General features: G+C 43.6%; 2 protein-coding genes across 3 annotated transcripts in view; one reads left to right on the forward strand and one right to left on the reverse strand.

Annotated features, from left to right (window-relative positions):
• Positions 1–1,794: 1,794 nt before the first annotated feature.
• On the forward strand, positions 1,795–20,486 carry SIVA1 (SIVA1 apoptosis inducing factor). Of its 2 annotated transcripts, XR_007777830.1 has the most exons (5): positions 1,795–2,113; positions 2,237–2,413; positions 3,071–3,227; positions 3,977–4,132; positions 19,359–20,486. XR_007777830.1 is itself a non-coding variant. In XM_009101697.4 (4 exons), exons 1-4 carry the CDS (start codon positions 1,996–1,998, stop codon positions 3,759–3,761), a joined length of 510 nt encoding a protein of 169 aa, XP_009099945.1. In that variant the 5' UTR covers positions 1,795–1,995; the 3' UTR covers positions 3,762–3,947. The 2 variants fall into 2 exon arrangements, 1 of the variants encoding a protein (XP_009099945.1); XM_009101697.4 differs by lacking the exons at positions 3,977–4,132; positions 19,359–20,486 and adding an exon at positions 3,704–3,947.
• AKT1 (AKT serine/threonine kinase 1) overlaps positions 19,410–20,762 on the reverse strand; it is a 78,293-nt gene continuing 76,940 nt past the window's right edge. The window contains exon 14 of the mRNA XM_030240100.2: positions 19,410–20,743. Within this exon, the coding sequence (XP_030095960.1) occupies positions 20,664–20,743 (80 nt within the window). The 3' untranslated portion in view covers positions 19,410–20,663. The remainder of the gene's footprint in view (positions 20,744–20,762) is intronic.

Consider the following 20,762-nt stretch of genomic DNA (forward strand, 5'->3'; position numbering starts at 1 on the left):
TTAAAAATACTGGTCCTGTCACTGCTTTTGAGGAGATTGTTATTGTTTGGGTTTTGGTGTTTAGAAGTTTTGTTTCTTTGTTCTTTTTTCCAGGAAGAAACATAAGTCTTTACTTGATAACTTGTTTTTGACCAGAACAAAACAAAGAAACTAGGAACAAGACCTTCACCATTAGCAGACTGTAAGTTCATTCAAGGAAAAATCGATCCTTTACTTGGTTGTGATTCTGTCAACAGTACATACAGGGGAAGTTTTGAATTCAGAGACCTCTGGAAGAAATGAAAGTGTCTGGAAGAAATAAAACTGTCTTGACAGATCACCTCCAAGTTACACAAAACATAGCACCTAAACTCCAACAGTTTTGAACTTGTTTGCCTTGAGGAAAACAATGTATTTTCAAAATATACATAGTACCCAGACAGGCTGCCACTTGAAATGGCATCTGATACTTTTAACCCATGTAACCACACCTGGGGTGCTATAGAGCACATCTGTAAATAGCAAATTAATTGCAGTAATTCCTTTTCACAGCAGAATGTCTTGGAGAACTCCAAATTTAGCTGAAACTGGGTGTCAGTCCCCAAAAACTTATTGTGCCTGTAAGTGGTAATCCCACACCTGATGTTGGCTGGTGCTGAGGAGCCCACAGATTCTCCAGCCTCCTTGGTGGTCTTTCAAAAAGGAAATTCTCAAGCTTGTGCATATTTTTATTGATTCCACAGCATTCAGACAGCCCAAACCTGGGCAGGGGTTTAGCCTCCACAAAGAACTCCGTGAGCCCAGTGTAGAGTGGGGGCCTGCCAAGATGGGAAAAGAGGGTTCATAAGTTGGATGCAGGACTGGAAAGGATACTAAGTAGGTTTATAGATAAAATTGGGAAGAGCTGTTGATTCCCTGGAAGGCAATGGTCTTGCAGACAGACCTCGATAAATTAGAGGGCTAGGCAGTCACCAACTGTATGAAATTTGAAAGTGAAAACTGCTGGTTTCTGCACCTGGAACAGGGCAACTCTGAATGTAGAGACAGACTGGGGAACTAGGAAAGGGACCTGGGGGTCCTGGTTGATGGGAAGCTGGGTATGAGCCAGCCATACCCTGGCAGCCAGGAGGGACAGTCCTGTCCTGGGAGCATCGACAGCCGGTTGCTGTCGAGGGGAGGGGATTGTTTGTCCTGCTCTGCTCTGGGCTCTGGCTGCCTCACCTCGAGTGCTGGGGGCAGTTTTGATTGCCACAAAATAAAAAAGGATTAAAGCAATACGAGAGGGCCACGAGGGTGGTGAAGAGTGTGGTGGGGAAGGAAGCTGTATGAGGAGTAGCTGAGGGCACTTGGTCTGCTCAGACTGGAGAGGAGACCTCGCTGCAGGAACAACTTCCTCATGAGGGCAGACATTGACCTCTTCTCTCTGGTGACCAGCGACAGGACGTGAGGAAATTGGCACAAGCTGTGTCAGGGGAGGTTTAGGAAAAGGTTCTCCACCAGAAGGTGGTCGGGCTCTAGAACAGGCTCCCCAGGGCAGCGGTCACAGCCCCACGCCTGACAGAGTTCAAGAAGCGTTTGGACAATGCTCTCAGGCACATGGTGCGAGTCCTGGGGTGTCCTGTGCAGGGCCAAGAGTTGGACTCGATGATCCTCGTGGGTCCTTCCCACCCCAGCATATCCGTGATTCTGAGTTCATTGACAAACGCGAGTCCCAAAAGCGGTTTCGCTTTGCCCCGCCGGGTCCGCGCAGCCGCTCCGGGCGCACGGAGGTGACGCCTGAGGGGCGGTGGCAGCGGGCGGGGTGGCGGGGCCGGGCCAGCGCCTCTGCCAACCCCGCCGGGCGCTCGGGACGCGGCGGGAAGAGAAATTTTCCGCTGCGGACGAAGCTTTCGCTTTCCTGCGGAAAGAACGGAGCGGCCGCGGTTCCCGAGCGCCCGGGCCGGGATGTGAGGGAGGCGGTGGCGCGGCCGTGACGCGGCGCGGCGCGGGGCGGGGCGGGCGCGGGTCGGTCCGGCCATGCCGAAGCGCTCCTGCCCCTTCGGGGACGCGGCCCCGCTCCAGCTGAAGACCCGCGTGGGGCTGCGGGAGCTGAGCCGCGGCGTGCGGGGAGAGGAGTACCGGCGGGAGGTGTTCGGTGAGCGGGGCGCGGAGGGGGGAGCGCCTGGCCGGCGGCCCCGCCGGGGGGATGTGCCGGCCCGCCGCGGCCCGCGGGCATGGGGAGCCCGCCCCTGACTCTGCTGTCCTCTCCCGCCGGCAGAGAGGACCCGGCGGCTGCTCTTCAGGGGTGCCCAGGCGTACATGGAGGGCGCGGCGGCCGCCGCCCGTGCGGCGGAGTCGGGGCCGGCCGGGGAGGCGCAGGGCGAGGGGCCCCGCTGGAGCGGGCAGCTCCTCATCGGCCACGACGGGAAACTGCGGCGGCGGCCCACGGACAGGGGTGAGTGCCCGGGCCGTGTCACAGAACCGCGCAATACCCTCAGCTGGAAGGGACCCATCGAAGTGCAACTCCTGTCCCGCCCAGGACATCCCCGACTTTCCCACCGTGAGCCCGAGAGCGTTGTCGGAATGATTCTTAAACTCTGGCAGGGTTGGGGCCGTGGCCACTTCCCTGCGGAGCCAGTTGCAGTGCCAGACCACCCTCTGGGTGAAGAACCTTTTTCTAATATCCAAGCTAAACCTCCCCTGGCACAACTTGGGGCCATTCCCTCTGTTCCTGTCCCTGGTCACTACAGAGACCAGTGCTGTCCCTTGGCTTCCCTCCCAAGGAGGCCTGTACTATCATGAGTAGTTTTGTGCTGTGTAGTTCTTCTTTGTTGACTTTCCTTAAAGGAAGCGTTAGATTTGACGGATTTTGGAATTGCTGCGGTGTATGTTCTGTTTTAGTATCCCTTAGTCTTGCCACTGAGCAGAGAAAGAACCAAGAAAGTACCAAGTGGTGCTCCCTGTCCCTTAGCATTCCCGAGTGTCCTGCGAAGTGCTGCCACCTGTAGCCGTGCACGGACGGGCCGCGCTCTGCAGCTCCTGGGACTTCCCAGCTGCTTTCTCTGCCTTGCTGTAAAGCTCATCCGTTCTTTATCGTGTCTTTGCCAAGCAGTTCCGCCGCTGGGAGCATCCAGAGCCTGCTCGTCGTGTGTGAGAACGGCCGATGTGAAGGAGGCGTGTGCACAGTGTGACCGGCTCGTCTGCCAGAACTGCAGCAGGCTCTGCAGCTGCTGTAACACGGTTACCTGCTCTTTGTGCTCCACTGTTGAGTAAGTGCCTTTCGAGTTTGGAAGCTTGTTTTAATTACACATGGCCTGATAGTCGGGTGCAGCAGATATCTACCTCATTCACATAAAGAAGTTAAAGTCTTCCCATGCTTTAGCTGCAGTGAAACTGTCTGAAACATGCAAACCAAGATACCTGTGTGAAGCACTCTAATCAACCGTAGTACAAGACTAGTTCAGCTTCTTGCTTAAATGCTGTAGGAGGCAAAAATTTCTCCTGCTTTCCCACCAGCAGTATTGCATGCTCTCCAGTGCTGAATGCATGCACTTCCAAGGAATAATCTTAATTTTTTTTGCCTCATTGGTAACAATCCTGTGTTATAAAGAAATACTGAGTGTGCTGCGTGGGAGTCCCGTGGTTGAGGTTGATAATGGAATAGCGTGTCATTGTTATGTTCCAGAAACAGTAGGCACTCTGACTTTTGTTTCTTCTGGTTTTTTTTGTTTCTTTTTTCCCCTAGTTATGGTGATGTGGGAGAGCAAGTTCTCTGCAATGGTTGTTCAGTATTTCAAGTCTGAAACTTGATGAAATAACCCTTGTGGCTAAAACATCCATGAATTTCATGAAGTCTTCTCCTTGCAGCTGGTCAAATACTCCTTTTAGCATGTGAATTAGTTATGGAATTTCTATGTTTTATATCTTTATATTGTACTTTTAAATATTGTAGCTAAATAAACATTTATATTTTAAAGCTTTTTAGATTATTTTGAGTCGGCTTTCTCCTTTTTCCTAGCTGTGATATGCCTGTCTGGAAGGGACCACTCTGTGCTCTTACCGGGTGTTCCTGATGTGATACAGGATTCAGAATATTCTCTTCGCTTCTTGGTCATGTTAGGACACACTTTTGTGGGATCAGAATAGAAATCAGTTGCTCCTTCTGTGCTTTCAGGTGAGTGTGAATCCATTCTGGACACAGAACATTTTCTTTGTGAGCTTACTAGGAAAATCAGCCAGGCCTGAGGGCTTTTCCAAATAAGAAAATTTGCTGATTCTGTTTAAGTTTTTTTAAGCTATCACAAACATCTTGTGTTTACTCACAGCTTGAATGGTTTTAATCCTCCTATGGTAACTTTGATAGAAAGAGCAGTAGCACACCAGGCTTGGAGCAGAAAAGTTTTTCTCATTAGTAAATTTTCCAGTACTTTCACTGAAAGGCCTTTCTTGGAAAGCAACTTATCTGTATGAGTTTATCACCAACACTGTAAACTTCATATTATTCTGAATACCCACTCAGAAATAGCTCATGAAGTGGTCTGAAAAATGGTCAGCACTCAGGGGTACCTCTCCATAAACCAGTTCATTCCTCATTTTCTTTTCGAATCACTGCAGAGGCTTCGTATTGTTTGTGCTGTAAGAGTGAAGTAAAGTACTGCTGGACAGCCCCTCAAAGTAGGTTTCTTTTACTGATTTTGCTGTTTTTCATGTAAGAAGCCACTTATCATCTGGCAAACCAGCTGTGCCTAAAAGAAAACTACAGTGGTCTTTACCTCAGGAAAATGCTGATTTGAGTGGCTGATTTCAGATTGTAGGATAGAAGGAATAGGTTTGACACACACAAGAAAAGAAATCCTTGTGGCACAACTAATGGTCTGTTTCTCAAATTCTTTGCCCTGAGCTCCTGAAGTAAAGCCTGCCACTCATGTTTCCCAGTCTTCTTAGCTGTAATTAGGATGTTTTGGGTGGAGTAACCTTGTTTTACCTGTTTCCCTTCACTTGAGCCATTTCTGTTTGAAGAGATGGAAAGTCCATTGCAGTGCAATTTGAGACCCTGACTTCTCCGTCTTGGGGACACCTTTATTTGACATTCTGGGTATTTGCCTGTCAGAATCCTGCAGCTGCCCAAAGAAAATGGTAAATGCTTTAGCAAAGGGTGGGGGTGGCTGTTATTGGAGAGCAGCTCTTCATAGCTGCAGTGTCATGGCTTTGGGTGTATCAGCCACAGTGAGGTGCAGGATGACATCCTCTCTAGCCTGTGTAGCACTTTGTATAACTATGCAGTCACACTTTAAAAGCATTTATGCACTTCAGGGTTTCCTGAGGGGTGTCCCTTCACTCCCAACCATCTGTTCCAGCTTAGACTGACCATCTGTGCCAGCCTGGACATGCTGATGGATCTGGTTGGTTTTCCTGTTCTGCATGTTTTGGAGCCAGTTAAAATGGGAGACTTTACTGGTTCTTACTCCGGTCTTCATTTTGAGCAATTGTGAAATGTGTCTTATCATCATTCCCATAACAAAAAAACAAACAAAAAAAAAAAAGTCTCAAGTCAGATGACTTGCTAGTGAAAAAATTAGTTGGAATGTGCAGGAATTCCACAGCATTATCTGTCTTTTCAAAGCTCTAACAGATGAAGTCAGGATGGTGGCAGATCTCTGGTGCAGTTCCCAGCTGGTATCACAGGGCACATAAAAATGTTGCTCCTGTGGCAATCATTTTAAGCCACAAAGCTGAGTTTTATGGATGGGAAGAAGCTGTGGTTTACTGCACTTAAATGTTAGTTTTAGGAAAGGGTTTTAAAAATTGGCTTTGTTTCATTTGAAGCTGTAAGCAGTGAAATAAAGTGGTTTTTCAGTCAAGTATATTTTTCGAATTGAAACCTTTAAGTATGTGTCTGCCTTTTCTTACTTTCTCCTGAGGGTGAGACTGAAAATAATGTTTTGCTTCTAGGCTCTAGGAGAGATGAGACATTTTGTTTACAAATGATTTGTGTTTCAAACTAGTGATAGAAATGTTTTTTTGGCTCATTTAGTCATTGCTGTATTTCATAGAAAGCTGTCCTCTGTAAACAATGACATAAATTTCATGGCTTAATGTTTTTATTTGTTATCCTCTAGCTGCTTGAAAGATTGCTGTGCATTAGGATAGATACCCAGTGCAGCGTGAAGAGCTGGGAGGAGAAAAGCAGGAGGGCTGGAAGAAGGTTAGAGGCTGGGAGGGGAAGGGCAGGAGGAGCACAGAACAGCATGGCCAAGTCTTGCATAGGGGAGGTACTTCATACATGTGAGAAATGGGGTTTAGTGGTTACCACATCTGCTTCTCTGGCTTCAGAAGGTGACAAAACTGCCTGTGTCTACCAAAAGACTCAAATATATTCAGGAAAGTTCTTTTTCTAGTCCTGCAGTTCTCAGATAAACAACGGGAGATAAGACTGGAGACTGTTTGTAAATCTTTATAATGCCTACAGAAAAAAAAAAACCAACCTGTGTGAAGGGAGGAATCTTTGGGTGAGAAGTACAAAGATTTTTCTCTTTGCCTAATTAACTCCTCCTCACAAGGACTTGTCTGTTGCCACTGATCATTGAGCTGTAATAGAGTTACAGTACAACACATAGGGTACCCCTAGGACTGTAAATGAGAGCCAGAGTAATTGTCTGGATTATTAGCTGAGCAGGAAATTGGGTTCAATCCTGTGCTTTTTTGTTGTAATTGTATGTTCTTCCCCTCCCACTCAGTGCAAAGTGTCAAAAATCAAAGTTTGCCTGCTGTTCCAAGGGAAGGAGATCCCCTGAGGAGCCAGCATATTGATGGGTAAAAATATCCTCCAGTAATGATTTTACAGATGGATGAGAAACTTCTGAGGCCTGTGTATCATTACTGGTGACATATGTCTCAAAGAGCAGAACTTTATGTCCAAAAGGAAGTCAGCTGATCTGATTGGGATAAAACAATTTCTTTTAAGACTAATAACTGAGTCAGTTCTAGAAATGTGTGGTTTCATAGACACCAGATATTTAAGGACAGTCTAAGGTGGTTAGTGACTGCAGTAGTCTCCAGTATCTCCAGACTGTGTTAGAAGAAACCCACAACATTGTAAAAAGCTCACTGAAAAGAACAAATACACTTGAGATGTCTCCTTCAATAGCATTTGTCCTGTGCACAAAGGAATTCCCAAATATTTTGCAGTTCAGTCCAGAAGTCTGCTTTCTTCCAAGAGAAAAGTGAGGCATCCTACAGGTGATCCAGACAGTGTGGAAATTAAAAATAAATAAATGTTAGCTCTCCATTCTGTGATTGATGTGTCTTTTGTTTAATACAGCCAGCACCTGAACCTCTTCTCCTCCTTTCTGTATTAGTGTCCTACACATTTGGGCCCTGACTTGCAGCCAGTTCTTAGGCTTTTTTTGGTATTCCTTTCTGGAATGGAATGAAACAGTGATAACTAGATGCAGCTGTATTTTATCTCAGGACAGGGCATAAACCCCAAATAATGCAGGTGAGAGTGAGAGACAATGTCCTTTTTTTCCTTACAAGTATGGGCAAGGCATAAATGCTTTTCTTCTGTGCTGAGTTTGCTGCCATCAGCTGTGACACTCAGAAGTGACAGCAATATGCAAAGGGCTTAAATCTTCTGAATCTTACTTTGAAGAGGTGCAGCCAAGAAGTAAAAATGGAAACAGTTATCTTTGTCCCCAGGTTTGTTGGGCCTGTTTTCCTTTGAAAACACTCAATTGGCCTCTGGCTGGATTGGTGAGACAGCAGCAAATGCCAGCACCATGCAAGGAATAAATACTTGTGTCTTTCACCATGCTCCCTACCAGTCATTATGTGATGGCTTTGGGTTTTGGCAGGATCAAACTGGATTAAAAAATTGAATCCCAGCAAAACTTACCTGTCATTAGGCTCCCACATATGGAGTATGTGTACAAGCTTGCATCTGCTACTGCTCTGTAGCTTTTGGTTAGGTGTGATACTGTTTCATCACGGCAAATTCTGCAACTAAAAGCTCTTTGTGCTGCCTTTGCCACCCATCTGGATTCCAAGGGCACTGACTGCCTGGACACCAAGCCCTCTGTGCTTGGGGCAGCTCCAGCTGGGATAGAGTATGGCAGACACAGTTTGTTCTGTGTCTGTCAAACCTTGTCCTCTGTTCTTTGCAGTGCTTTACCATGGATTGTCAGACTAAGCTTAGATCCAGGCTGCTGCAGGAACATGTAGGGTTTTCCAGGGAGAGGGAGGAAAACCTCAACCTACCCAGCAGCAGCACTCAGATGTGCAGAACAAAACTGCTGCAGCAGCACAGGGACTCCAGAGCCCAACCTGGCAGCACAACCTCAAGAGTGGCAGCTTAGAAAAGGTGAGGGATATGGGGGGTCTCTTCCCAGAGAGCGTCCTGCTCCCAGCAGGCTTCTGAGTGAGGACAGGTAAGGCTGAGGAAGATCACCTGTACCTGCTTTCCTCCACTCTCTTTAGGGTTTTTCACTACTGGGAAGGGGAAGGTAGCAAAGCTTCGAACACTGTTTTTAGTGAGGTAAATTGGTTAACCTATTAAAAGCAGCCAAGAGGCCTCAGAAAATGTAAATGATTCTTTAAGAAATAAGTAGGAGCTGTGTAATTCAAAGGCAAGAGAATTGGAATAAAATTCTTCCAAATTACTTTTTATTTTACATTATTAAAATTGCAGTAGGGTGAGAATGATCACACAATGTTGTATATTTTAATGGCTAATACACATGCACACACATATATAACTTTTTTGTATAGATATTTTATATTGATAGATATTAAAATACCATAGCTTTTACAGTTGATTGCATTTTGAACTGCTACAATTGTAATACAAGCTTTAATATTTGCTGGTGGTGTGTATTCTGGGCTTTTGTTATTTTGTTTTCTTCCCCTGGGAAAAAACTCAGCTGGAATCAAATTATTATGTCTTACACTTTTATTAAAAGTTTTTATTCTCATGGCTGTGATTTGCATTAAAACCCTGTGATAGATGTTGAGTTACTTGTATCTTGCAGAGTTTATTATTGCTTGAACATTTTGCGGTTATAGGATTTACTTTAAATTTTAGGATTTATTTAATTGTATTTTCTTACCTTGTTTTGCTCAAGTGTCATAGTTTAAATCATGATCCCCTTCTCATTTATTTGTTCTGTAAGGGGCAGATGTTTTTCTGTTTCTTCTTTCCCTGACAAAAACCCAGTTGAAGGTTTTGAGGGCAGGTGCCCCCCTGATAAACTGCACCAGTACTGTCCTGGTCTGTTCTGTACGAATTCTCTCAGACTTGAACTGAATTCCACCAGCTGCAAGCAGCTCCTTGTACAGGCGTGCTCTTTAATCTGATTAGAGGTTTAAAATAAAACAATTCCTCTTCCTACCTTCGCAGCAGAAGTTTCATCCTCAAGCCACAGGGTGGCAGCACGACGTTGGGTTTATGGCTTTTGTTACTCAAATTCTTGGGTTTTTTTCTGAATTCCTGACTGCTCAATTGACACTGTAATGACTGGACTGCTAATCGGGAGAGGAAGTGTGTTTCAAAATATTCCCCTCATTAATCTGTAGGTCAAAGGTTCACAAAACAGATTTTTTTTTTTAATCCCAGATATTTTGTACCATTCATAAAATATGGCCTGAAATTCCAAACAGACCATTTTGCTGCCTGCAAAGACAAGAGCAAAAGGTAAATTAGATGCAAAAGCATAAATAGATCCCATTTTTTCCTTTGAATTATAATGTATCAGTATGACAAATAAGGGTGATTATATGCCAACATGTAAGTTATGTCACATTTAAAAAAAAAAGCCCAACAACAACAACAACAACAACAAAATCCAAACCAAATATTCCCATTATCCATTTCTTTGCATTGAATTAACATCCTGCTCAAGTTGCTTCTCATAAAGATGTGAAAGAGTACAGTGATGTCCATGCCAAGAGTGGGACTGTGAATCTGCACCAGGAAGTGTACAGTGGGCTGCTGGCTGGCAGTGGCACCTCAGGGATGGTCCTGGTGGTGGAAAAAAGGTGAGGGTTGTGCCAGTCTTTGAGGAGAACAGTTTGGGGAACGATGGGCTGGTCAGTGTGACCTCAGCCCACAGGAATGTTATAGTGTGAATCCTCACAAAAGCTGTGTCCAGCTCCACATCCAGGCACAGGAAGGGTGGGAACATAATTGAGAACAGTCACACAGATTTGTCAGGGACCTGTTACATGTGATCAACCTCACTGGTGGTTCTGATGAGATGAGATGAGCAGCACTGGATGAGAGGAGGGAAATGGAGGTGTCCTTGTCAGGGAAAAGGCAAACCTTGTTGGGTTGCAGGGGCAGGGGCAGCACAGAGCCCCCTGTGCCAGAGATCCAGAGCTGTTGCTGCTGCTGCTGCACACGAGGCTTTGGTGGCCCTGGAGACCCTGCAGTGCAGAGAAACCACAGAGGGGAACAAGAAGCCTGGTGACTTCCAGGTCACTCATGAGGCACATCTGTGCTCTTCAGAGTCTGCCAAAGCACAAGGATTTCATGTGTTTCTGAGCACTGCAAGGCTCTGTGTTGAGGTGTGGACACACTTAGGAGTTTATATTACTGTTGAAACTCTTCAGCACTCTGAGATCTGCTGCCTTCTTCTGTTCTCCTGAGTATTGATTGCTGCTGCCAAAAATGAGGAACTGGTAAAAGGCTATGAGAATGTTCACTCTTACATCCTGTTTACTCTGCTAGAACTACTGATATGATCAAACTTACTCATATCCTTAGGTGTTTTGGTGGGATGTGCTGTAGAGTGCAGCACTTTGCTGAATATTGATTTCTGAACCTAAAGAAATGATTCAATTTTCAACCAAGTAGTTTACATACAGAATTTAATGCACTTTTATGTATTTCATCCCCGTGAGTTTCATTTCATTCATTGGAGTTTGGTTCTCCCACGCTTTCTTGCACTGAGTAATACCTCCCCAAATGAGTAATCTGATTGTTCTCATTTTGCTTTCCATGATAGCAAGATTATTTACTGGCCCAAAATAGATTTTGAAGGATTTTTAAATGCAGTAAAAACAAGCTTAGAAACCTGGGATCAGTTGGGATAGCCAGTATAAGGAGTTAAAGTACAGTAAAATGTAAGGCTGAAAATATGTAGTCAATGTGCAGAGTTTCATGGTCTCCTCCCAAATATGTTAAGAAAGCCAGTTTGAATATTTCCTTTGTAAATTGTTTTATCTTCTGTTGAGTGGTTTCACTCCAGGTTGTTCTGGAAGTCCTCACTTCTCTAAAAATGAGAGAACTTGGTTTCACTTGGGTGTAGTTGGCTGTACTGCTGCTTACAGAGCTTGTTTGAAGAAATTTGTATACTGAGATGGGTTACAGGAATGCAGGATCTTTCTTGCTCAGCCAGGGCATAGAAAAAAGAAGTATTATAGAAAACTGCTTTATTCCTGTGACTTTGGATAAGCACTGCTGAACATAAACTTCTGTAAGTCCTGAAAATACCTTTTTTTCCCTCACCTAACTGATACTGGAGTGTGCTGTCTTGGTGAGACCAAAAACTACAAGTTATTGAACATGGAGTTACAGGGACTTCCTTTCTTCCGTGGTACAAGACTTCACTCCGTTTACTCTGTTCCCTGTCATGTTTGGGATCATTGCTAGATCAGTTTTTCTTACATCTTGCACTGGCTTTGTCCCTTCTGTGCTGTTGCTGCTGATAAGGACACAGTGAGAGCCTGTGCACTTCTGTTCCCCTTAGCACTAACAAGGTTCCCATTTGTGAACTGCAGTGCTGTCCTTGTTCTGCTGGAGAAATCATCAGTGCTTGTGATGCTGTCCCTTCATTACTGCTGCTGCTTGTAATCTACTGCAAAACAACACAACTTGGGCTTCTTTCATCTTTTCCTTAGTGCCAGACATTGTGGCAAGTGCAGCTTCATGAGCAGGAGTCGTGGCTCTGAGCTGTTCCCTGAAATGCTGTGATATTAATTCCCTACGTGGTTGCTCTGTCCAAGTTAAATGAAAACTTCCACCAAAACGAGTGCTGCCAGAAATGAGAGCACCCTTTAAAGTTTAGTGGCATACATCACTTGGACATGAAAACTAGTTCCAACTTTAACACTTGTTCTCTGTATTTTCTCAAGAATTTCAGTTCTTGTGAGGCCTTTAACTTAGAATATTTTCTTAGTTTGCTTAACTCCTGCTACCATCTGTTGTTCAGTAACAACTCGGAGCCAAGGCGGCTGATGGAGATCTGAGTTCTCCTAGATCAGCACTTGGCACCACAAGATTTTTCACAACCCAACAAGCAGTTCCAACAGCTGCATGCATGAATCACTTAAGTTATAGTACCCTGCAACACCCTGTAAGAATGGGTTTTGACAATCTGGTCAGATGCCACACAAGCAAAAGTGTGATGAACTGAGCTCCTTGGAAGGTGTAAAATAAATTTAAGATGATTATTTTGATACATATTTTAATGCAACATGCTCCACAGTTTCATAACTGTTCATAAAGTTCTGGGATTACCTAGATTGCATGTAAGAGTTTATAATTACTGAAAAAATTCAGTGGGCTGGGGTGTGTGTGTTTATTTGTTGTAGCAAACTATTCTGACACATTCCCTGTGGCATTTCATATTACTGAGAGACAGTTTGCCCCAGCAGTAGAACAGCTCTTCACGTGCTTTCGAGTCAGTCTATATTTAAACCTGTCTCCAGCAGTATTTTATTTCAGTTGTTTTACTCTGGTTTGCCTAGCTGTGGAAGCATTCTTGATTATGATCTGTGTTTATTGAAAATTTGCTGTCACAGAACCATAGAATCATTTAGGTTATAAAAAACATCAAATCCATCCAATTCACCCAGCACTGCCGAGCCCAGCACTAAACCCTGACCCCAGGTGCCACATCCACACAGCTTTTAAGTACCCCCAGGATGATGGGTGACTCCACCACTCCCTGGGCAGCCTGTCCCAGTGTTCACATCCTGCTCTTCCACAAACGCTGCAGAACATCCTTTCATTCAGAGTCTGGCCCTGCAAGAGCACCCCTGAAAGCTTTGCAGGAGGATTGTGTGGATTCCAAATTGGTTTCATAGCAGGCAGCACCAACACCAAGGGACCAGTGTCAGTGAGCCTGGTGTCACTGGGCAAACTGGGCTGCACAGCTGAGGATCTGCCCCCGAGTGTAATTTGTGTTCTGCTCTTGTGGTGTCATTATTTGTTTAATGACAACCATTGCCTTGGCTGAGTGTTTCACACGAGGCCATTTACAAAGGATTTATGGAGGCCATATGTTTGGATTTCACTTAGCTGCCCAGATAAGGGGGGAGGGAGCAGAATGGAGGTTGATTTTATTTTGAACCTGCATCTGCAGACTAGCTGGAGCCAAGCAGGGTAACTATAGGATGGGACAATATCATCCAGGAATAGGGTGTTAAAACTTCTTGGGCAACTTCCACAGAGCTGCCTGGCAGGAATTCCCCTTCAGTTCCTCTTAGAAAATGAGATCAGTGGGTACCCAGGGGATAATGTGGGCTGGCTGCCAGAGAGGGGAAGCTTTCCCTGGTCCTGCAGTAGGATGGGAAAGTACATGATTAAGTCTTGAGTTCCAAGAGATTTATCAATATTGCTGAGTTGGACTGCAAGTCTTTCACACCTAGAAAAGTGGGTAAATTGGTCTCAGGATATACAGGCTGCAGACTGAAGCAGTGAACTTGAGGATGCTGAAGTAGCTTGGGTTTAGTTTCCCACATTTTAATGAGTTCTTAAGTGTTTGTAAGAGCTTTAAGAGAAGATGTAAATATTTTCCATCAGCAATTTTCAGTTAGTGTCTTATCAGGTACTTAACTCTACATTTTTTGAGAACTCTAGATAGGTTAAACTTGATAGTTCATACCACAAAGCAAAGCAAAGCAAAGTGAGATAAAGGGCAGACAAATTTTCTGTTTTGTTTTTCCCAGGTTTTTTTTTATTTATTTATCAGGTGGAAATTCACACAAATTTAGGTATGTCCTGTAACAGAAATGAATGCCAGTAAGGAGTATCCAAATTCCCTTCTACCTCTACTAAAGAAGCAACAGTGTGTGACAAAAGGCACTGGGCACTTATCTCCTCCTCTTATCTGTAGCAGAATTTATATTTAAAATATCAATAGGAATAGGAAATCACTTTAAAACTCAATGAGAGACTTGCTCTTTTTTTTGTTTATGCTAGTATTTCATGCCAAAATACACCAGTCAAGAGTCTACATGAACCTTGAGGACATGGGTCTGTACAGACAGTGTAAGTGTTCCTATGGATTGGGGTCAGATGAAGTCTCCACAGTGACCCAAGGAGCATCCAGTATGAGGAAAATAATTATTTAAGGAGATATTTTGTCAGTTGATAATACACCCTCTAGAAGGGACTGCAGAAGATGAGAGATAGGGTAAGGCACAAAAAAAGAATGAAAGCCAGGGAGAAGAGGAAGAAGGAATCCATTGTTCCTTGTCTGCTGGGAATAGATGGGAGAATGATGTCATAAGGCAAAAGGCAAATAAAGAGAACTGGAATTCTGGAAAAAAAAAAAAAACCTGAAAAAAGGGAAAAGGAACTCAATAGTGCAGGCCGGTCTCTACAGGTACCACCCAGCAATCTGCATCCAACCTCCGTGCAGCAGGGAACTGAAAGCCCACCTCCATGTGCCAGCTTTTTTCCTGCTCCCAGGAGAGGAGATCTGCTCAGCAGAAGACAGATGGCATTACCATTGCCTGTGCTCCTGTGGGGGCTTTTTCCAGATGGGGTGTTGGAAGCTTCTTTGTGCTGCTCCAGCCTTCCTGTGCAGCAGCCCTCGGGTGCTTGGGGCTCCACCAGCCTGCATGCCCGGATCCAGTGCTGCTCAGAGGAAACTGCAGCTGAACCCGTTAGGAAAAGAAATGGATTTATATCCAGGGTTTTCTCCCTGTTTGAGGTGTCCTTGCTGACTTCACCTTTCTTGTGAGGAGAGATTATAGAGAGATTGCTAATAAAGGCCAAGTTACTAAGTCAGTGATCTGAAAAGAAAGTTGACACAACTGTTCTGCACAGGGGAACCCCAGACAGCTCTGTGCCGTTCACACACTGACCTCCAGCCAAACTTGGTGCTTTCCTGCATTGCTGGGATGATGCCTCTCCTACCTCAAGCAAGGCACAGCTATCAGTGGTTTCTCAAAGTTACCTGAAAAATCACTGGGCAGTCCAGGAAGCATTGCCCTCATTACAACTCCCTTTGCTGCTCATGGGAATTTTAAAAAAAGATAATTTTAAATACCAAGCAATCACCTTTGATCCCCACTTCCTCCACACTGAGCAAGTCACCACAGAAAGTAAAACTTTGGAGAGGTAACCTGATTCTAAGTTTTACAATCAAGTAAAGGGAGATACTAAGTTTAATCCCTTTATCTTAGTTACACATTAAGTTTATGATCTCACCTGCGTAAATAAGTACATTTTGTTCCGCTTTCTTCCACTTCCTTTCCTCTGCAACTTTCCAATCTGCAGTTACTCCAAGAGACTTTGTTCTCTCTGCTTTTTACTTAGTTTCACTCTACACCCATTATTGAATGGGCACCAGGTATTCCTTTCTTCCTGTTTAGTTTCGTTTCTCCCAATATCATCAGAATAGGGAACATATGGAAAACTTACCATGTGCTGCAACCATCCTAATAATGTCACTCCATTTTTTGTTCTGGAAGTTCATTGAAGGGCTAACGTTCTGATCTTTCTGCACATCTACAAAGCCTTTAAAAGTCACTGAAGCAATTTATCAAGTATGTGAGAAAAGTCATTAGCTTTTTAGGAAAAAAAAAAGGTCACTCAAATGCTGTATGAACTCCAGCCCTGTGTGTGGGAGAAGGTGCTGGAATTGTTCTCTGAAGTCAGATCTGTGTCCCAGTATATTAAAATAAAAAGCCAATTTCAGAGTAAGGAGCCTCCAAAGTGCAGCAAGTCCTAATGCAGAGCAGGGGCACAGAATCACAGAATAAACCAATTAGAAGGGACCCACAAGGACCATTGAGTCCAGCATGTTTAAGAATGGATTTCATGTTCATTTTAATCCAATTTTGATGAACTCTCAAGCACTCTGCTGAAGATCACAATCACTATTTTTTGTTCTGATATAGATTTTTTTCAGTACTACACAACTTCCTGGGTAACAGCGTCAGTACTGTAAGGACACAGCAGCACAAAGGAATAGATGCAGGGAGTTTACCAATAACTAAAGATCACAGTGTTTGGGGAAGAGTTTGTGTGTCTTCTGTGAAGACTTCTCACTCCAGCATAAAAATAATTTTATGTTCTGCAGGGTTAATGTATTAATATGTAGAGAATTTGAGAGACCTTCAGAATCCAGAAAATACAGCAAATGCTGTGTTGCCATTTATCTTCTTGAAACAAACTCAAAGCCCCAGGAAATGCAACACAAGCAGTTACAGTAACCTGATAAAAGACATGAAGAAAGTGTGGAAAACAGGGTTACATTAACACAAAGCCCATCTTTGGGGGGAGGCAAAAAAACCCAGTTACAGGCAAAAAACCCCATGTGAAGCAGCACTTCAGCAAACGGGAAACAGAACTGAGCTATGTGCAGGCTGAAAAACCGCAGAGGGAAGTAGAGTTTTTACACATGAATACCTTGATTTGGTCCTTAAGAACCCACCACGCTCACAAAACCAGGGCAGCGACCATCAGAAATTTTAAAGTGTCAAGCAGGACCTACTGTAACAAATTGCATTTGTTGAAAATGATTTTGGGCAGAGCAAGCAGCCATCCCCTGATTAGAATGCAGCATATGCTGCAGCAGACAGCGGGCACACGGCTGCACTCTCAGCTGCAGGGGGACAATTACCCCGCTCGCCACAGGCACTGTGTGTTCCTTGTGAGTTACTCCTCGTGGCAATTAACCTCCCTGTTATTACAAAAATTGAGCTCAAAGTGGAAGACAAACACTCATTTGCAACGCTGAAGAAACAAGATCCTTTACGTTCGCCTGTTTCTTCAATTTTGTTTTTACCTCTGAAGCTCTTCTAGATACAGTGAAATAAACTGGACCTGTTAAATCATCATTTCCCAAACTTCTCAGGCAGCTCTGTACAACTTGCACAGGCACTTTCTGTGTGTGGGCTCCCCCTCTGCACCCCTGTCTCCTTGGAGTTCGCACTCCCACTGAGGGCTGTGACCTCTGATCTGAAACCACCATCCTACAGCCAGCTACTGGAGATAAAAATCTGTTTTGGCATGTGCTCTCTAAGAAGCAAAGGGTATTTTCTCTGACAAAGATTGAAAAGGCCCCACAAACACTCAGGAGTATCAAAACACAGTGCTGGTGTACTGAGCACTTCAACACATGGGCACAATCCAAAGCAGCAGACAAAAATTCCCACTAGTTAAAGCAAGGACCGTCCAATTCAAACAATCCAGGCAAGGTTTTGCCCCCAAACCTCCAAAAACCATCATAATTTGTTTCTCAGGCGGAAGACTGTGAACAAATTCAAAAACAGCCAGGACTCGAGTCAAGTATGAGAGCTGGAGAGCAGGTGGAGGTCACCTGCTGGAGGAGTGAAGGTGCAGAAAGAAAAATGAAGAAAAAGCTGCTTATTGTACTGGGGGGGGGTGGGTAGAGGTCACAGTTTGTGCAAAGTTTGGAATGCTATGAACCAGAGTTATCTTCATCCACTTTAAAGGGAGAACAGCCTGTCATATCCTAATGGGATTGTACTGGATGCTTTAGTTACACCAGGGAGTATAAAATGGAATTTGCAGAATTACCTGGCTCCAGCCCATGTCTCAACCCCAAGCAGCACTCAGAGGAGTGTATCTGTTTCAACCACTGCCCAGCTGACCTCAATTCCAGACTGCAGTCACAGGCACACAGAGAACTTACTCATGTGCTCTTGCCAAGGGGCTTTTTTCCTGTTTTCTCCAAGTTCAAACTTACAACATTTCTGGGCTGTAACACACATCAGCTACTGGTGCTCAGAACCTGGGATGCACCAGCTTTGCTGCAATGTGCAACACCAGAGCAAGATGACATTTTCCAATGGCAGAAGGAAAAATGGGGAACTTCTGGCTGTAGAGATGATTGTTAGAAAAGTTTTGAGGTTTCAAATCAAAGAGGTAAAGAAACATGCAAGATTTAAGCAGTCTCTGCATATATGGTACAAAAAGAATCTGACTCAGGTCACAGGTTTTTGCAGTAGGATTTTCTGTGTTAAAAATGTAAAGAACACAAGTTCCATTTTATATAAGGGAATTAAAACAATGCATTAGCAACAACTGGCAGAAAAATAGTGAGACATAATCAGCCTCAACAAAACAACCTGATCCATGCCTGCTTCTGCATTTGACAGAGAAGATTTTCCTGGGGCAGATAATGGTAACCTTTGCTCAGTAGTGTTGCCTATATTTGGATGCACAAAGTTGTGTTGGTTCAGAACTTGTCAAGACTTGTAGACTTGCAGAAGACTTTCCTTGGACTTGGTCCCTGGGCTGGCTGGAGATGTAAATGAAGGCTTGGAAGCAAAGGAAGGAGAGCAGTTAGATCAGACTTGCTGAACGGGACAGGCTGTCCAGCACCAGTCTCTAGAGACACAAATCTCTTCTTCCCCTTCCCTCCTTGCATAAACACACAGTAAATTGCACTGGGAATTACAGCTTATTCTTTGAACCAAAAAACCTGCTGGATGTTTAATGGCTTACCACAGTTGCAATTCCTGTTGCTTATTCTGAAGCACACTGCAGTTGTTCTTGGATGTTCATATCTTGTTCTTTGTAGTCTTGTTTGAAAAAGGACATTCCAGCCTCCTGTAACCAGCTGTGATTAACATTCGTGCCTGGAGAGTGTTAGAGATTGTGCAGCACAGACTGGCCCGGGTGGTGGAACAGAAATACCTTTGCAGATCAGGGCCTTTTGCTAGCACCAGGAGGGCAGCAAAACAAGGCCAGTCCTCATTCACCTCAAGACAATTTATTCCTGGCACAGGTTGCTTTTCTCTGAACAAGCGTTTTCCAAAATTATCTTTGCATACTGATCAGCACAGAGATGAAACAACTGAGGAGGAACAGAACAACCTGAATCCCTCAGTGATATGCACATCACACTTGAGAAACTGGAGCAGTTGTTGCATCTCTATAAATTCAGAAGGCTCCTACCACAAGAAATAAGAACCTAACTCGTTAAAGCAATTTTATTTAAGTATTTGGAGGGAAACTTTCATATCATGAGTAAAAATACTAGAGTTGAATGTTGTTAAAAAAGTCATGATGATGGGCTCTCTGTGCAAGCACAGCAGTGTCTGATGGAGAGGGGGAGAGAGGGTTTTCATAATATAATTCCTGTCAAATAAAAACATTAAATGCTACTTAACTGAAATATATGTCATCATTTTTTACACAGCGAAGAGAATGAAAAAAACAAAAAAAAGAGCGCAATTTAAAGAACGCAACCTACAATGGAATAACTTTATTTGCAGCAGAGACAGAGTAAGACTGCTTTTATGAAAATTACAAAGAAACATGATACAACAAAAATAGGGTGTGGGGAATTTCCCACTAAGATTAAAAATGAAAAACAAAAAAAGAGTTCACTTTTTGAACACCATTATTATTCAAACACGTATGAAGTTTCAACCTAGTTTTTTTTATACATGGGAAACACTGTTAAACTGAATCTTCAAGAGTGAGAAGGCACCATGAACTGTTGGTTGATACCTTTAATGCACACTCAAGAAAGAAGAAATGATCTGGCATGATGCAAAAATTCATTAAGTGTTTATATATATTCATATATCTTTTCGTAAAAAAAAAAAAAAGTGGCAACAAGTCATTACTTCAGTGCCAAATGTACTCGTGTCTGGCTGACTCGCTCATGAGGATGATTTCTCACTTAGACCTGTGTGGTATTTCTGTACAGTGGTGGAAGTGGGTGATTTTGTGTTGTTGCCTTTCATATTAGATTGGTAAATCAAGCGTTTTCTAGGTTCTGAGAAGCCAATCCTATGAAGTATTCCTAGATTCTATGCAAACGGAATAATTAAATGCACTGTCTAGAATGAAATACTCATCTGTACGGCGTGGCAATCCCACCGGATTCAGTTTGATATGTAATGTCTTGTAGCAGATGTTATAACAAAAATAACTTTTGCTTTTTGATTTACCTCACTGAGGCCATTAATGCTGTTCCTATAGTTGGTTTTCTGGAGTTGGATGACACTTCACTGCTGTCCAAAATGAGTTTGAACCTTAACCCTCCAGAGTTTGTTCACTTTGTTGCTTATATTATTGCACTAGCTACTAAAGTCTTATATCTTCCTATATAAATCTAATTGATCAGAGTGCAGATTCTGTATTTAGATAATGAACTGTATGAAATAAATAAAATAAGGGGGTTTTCTGGTCAGAGTTGCTGATATGTTGAATACCTTAATTATTTCTAAAGTAAACAGTTTTGGTGTATATTCTTAAAAACCTATGGTGATTCAGCATAAAAGCCTTGACATAATACTTAAAGAATGGATTTGTTCTCCTTCTCAAAAACGCATCAAAGAATTGTTTTAAATACAGAATCTGTGAGGCTTCCTACAAATTCATCTAAGATGTAATACAAACACAGTTTGTAACTTGATAATATAGAAAGTTCTCTAGTGTCCATTGAAGTAAGGTCCCCAAAATGCAGTCTGTTTTGTTTCTGAATGGCAAAACATTAAGCGGTTCCACTGGCTGAGTAGGAGAACTGAGGAAAATGAGGTCTTCTCTCATTATCTACACAATCCATGCTGTCATCTGAAAGAGGAATGAAAAA

This window comes from Serinus canaria, chromosome 5, assembly GCF_022539315.1.
Source record: "Serinus canaria isolate serCan28SL12 chromosome 5, serCan2020, whole genome shotgun sequence".
NCBI lineage: Eukaryota > Metazoa > Chordata > Aves > Passeriformes > Fringillidae > Serinus > Serinus canaria.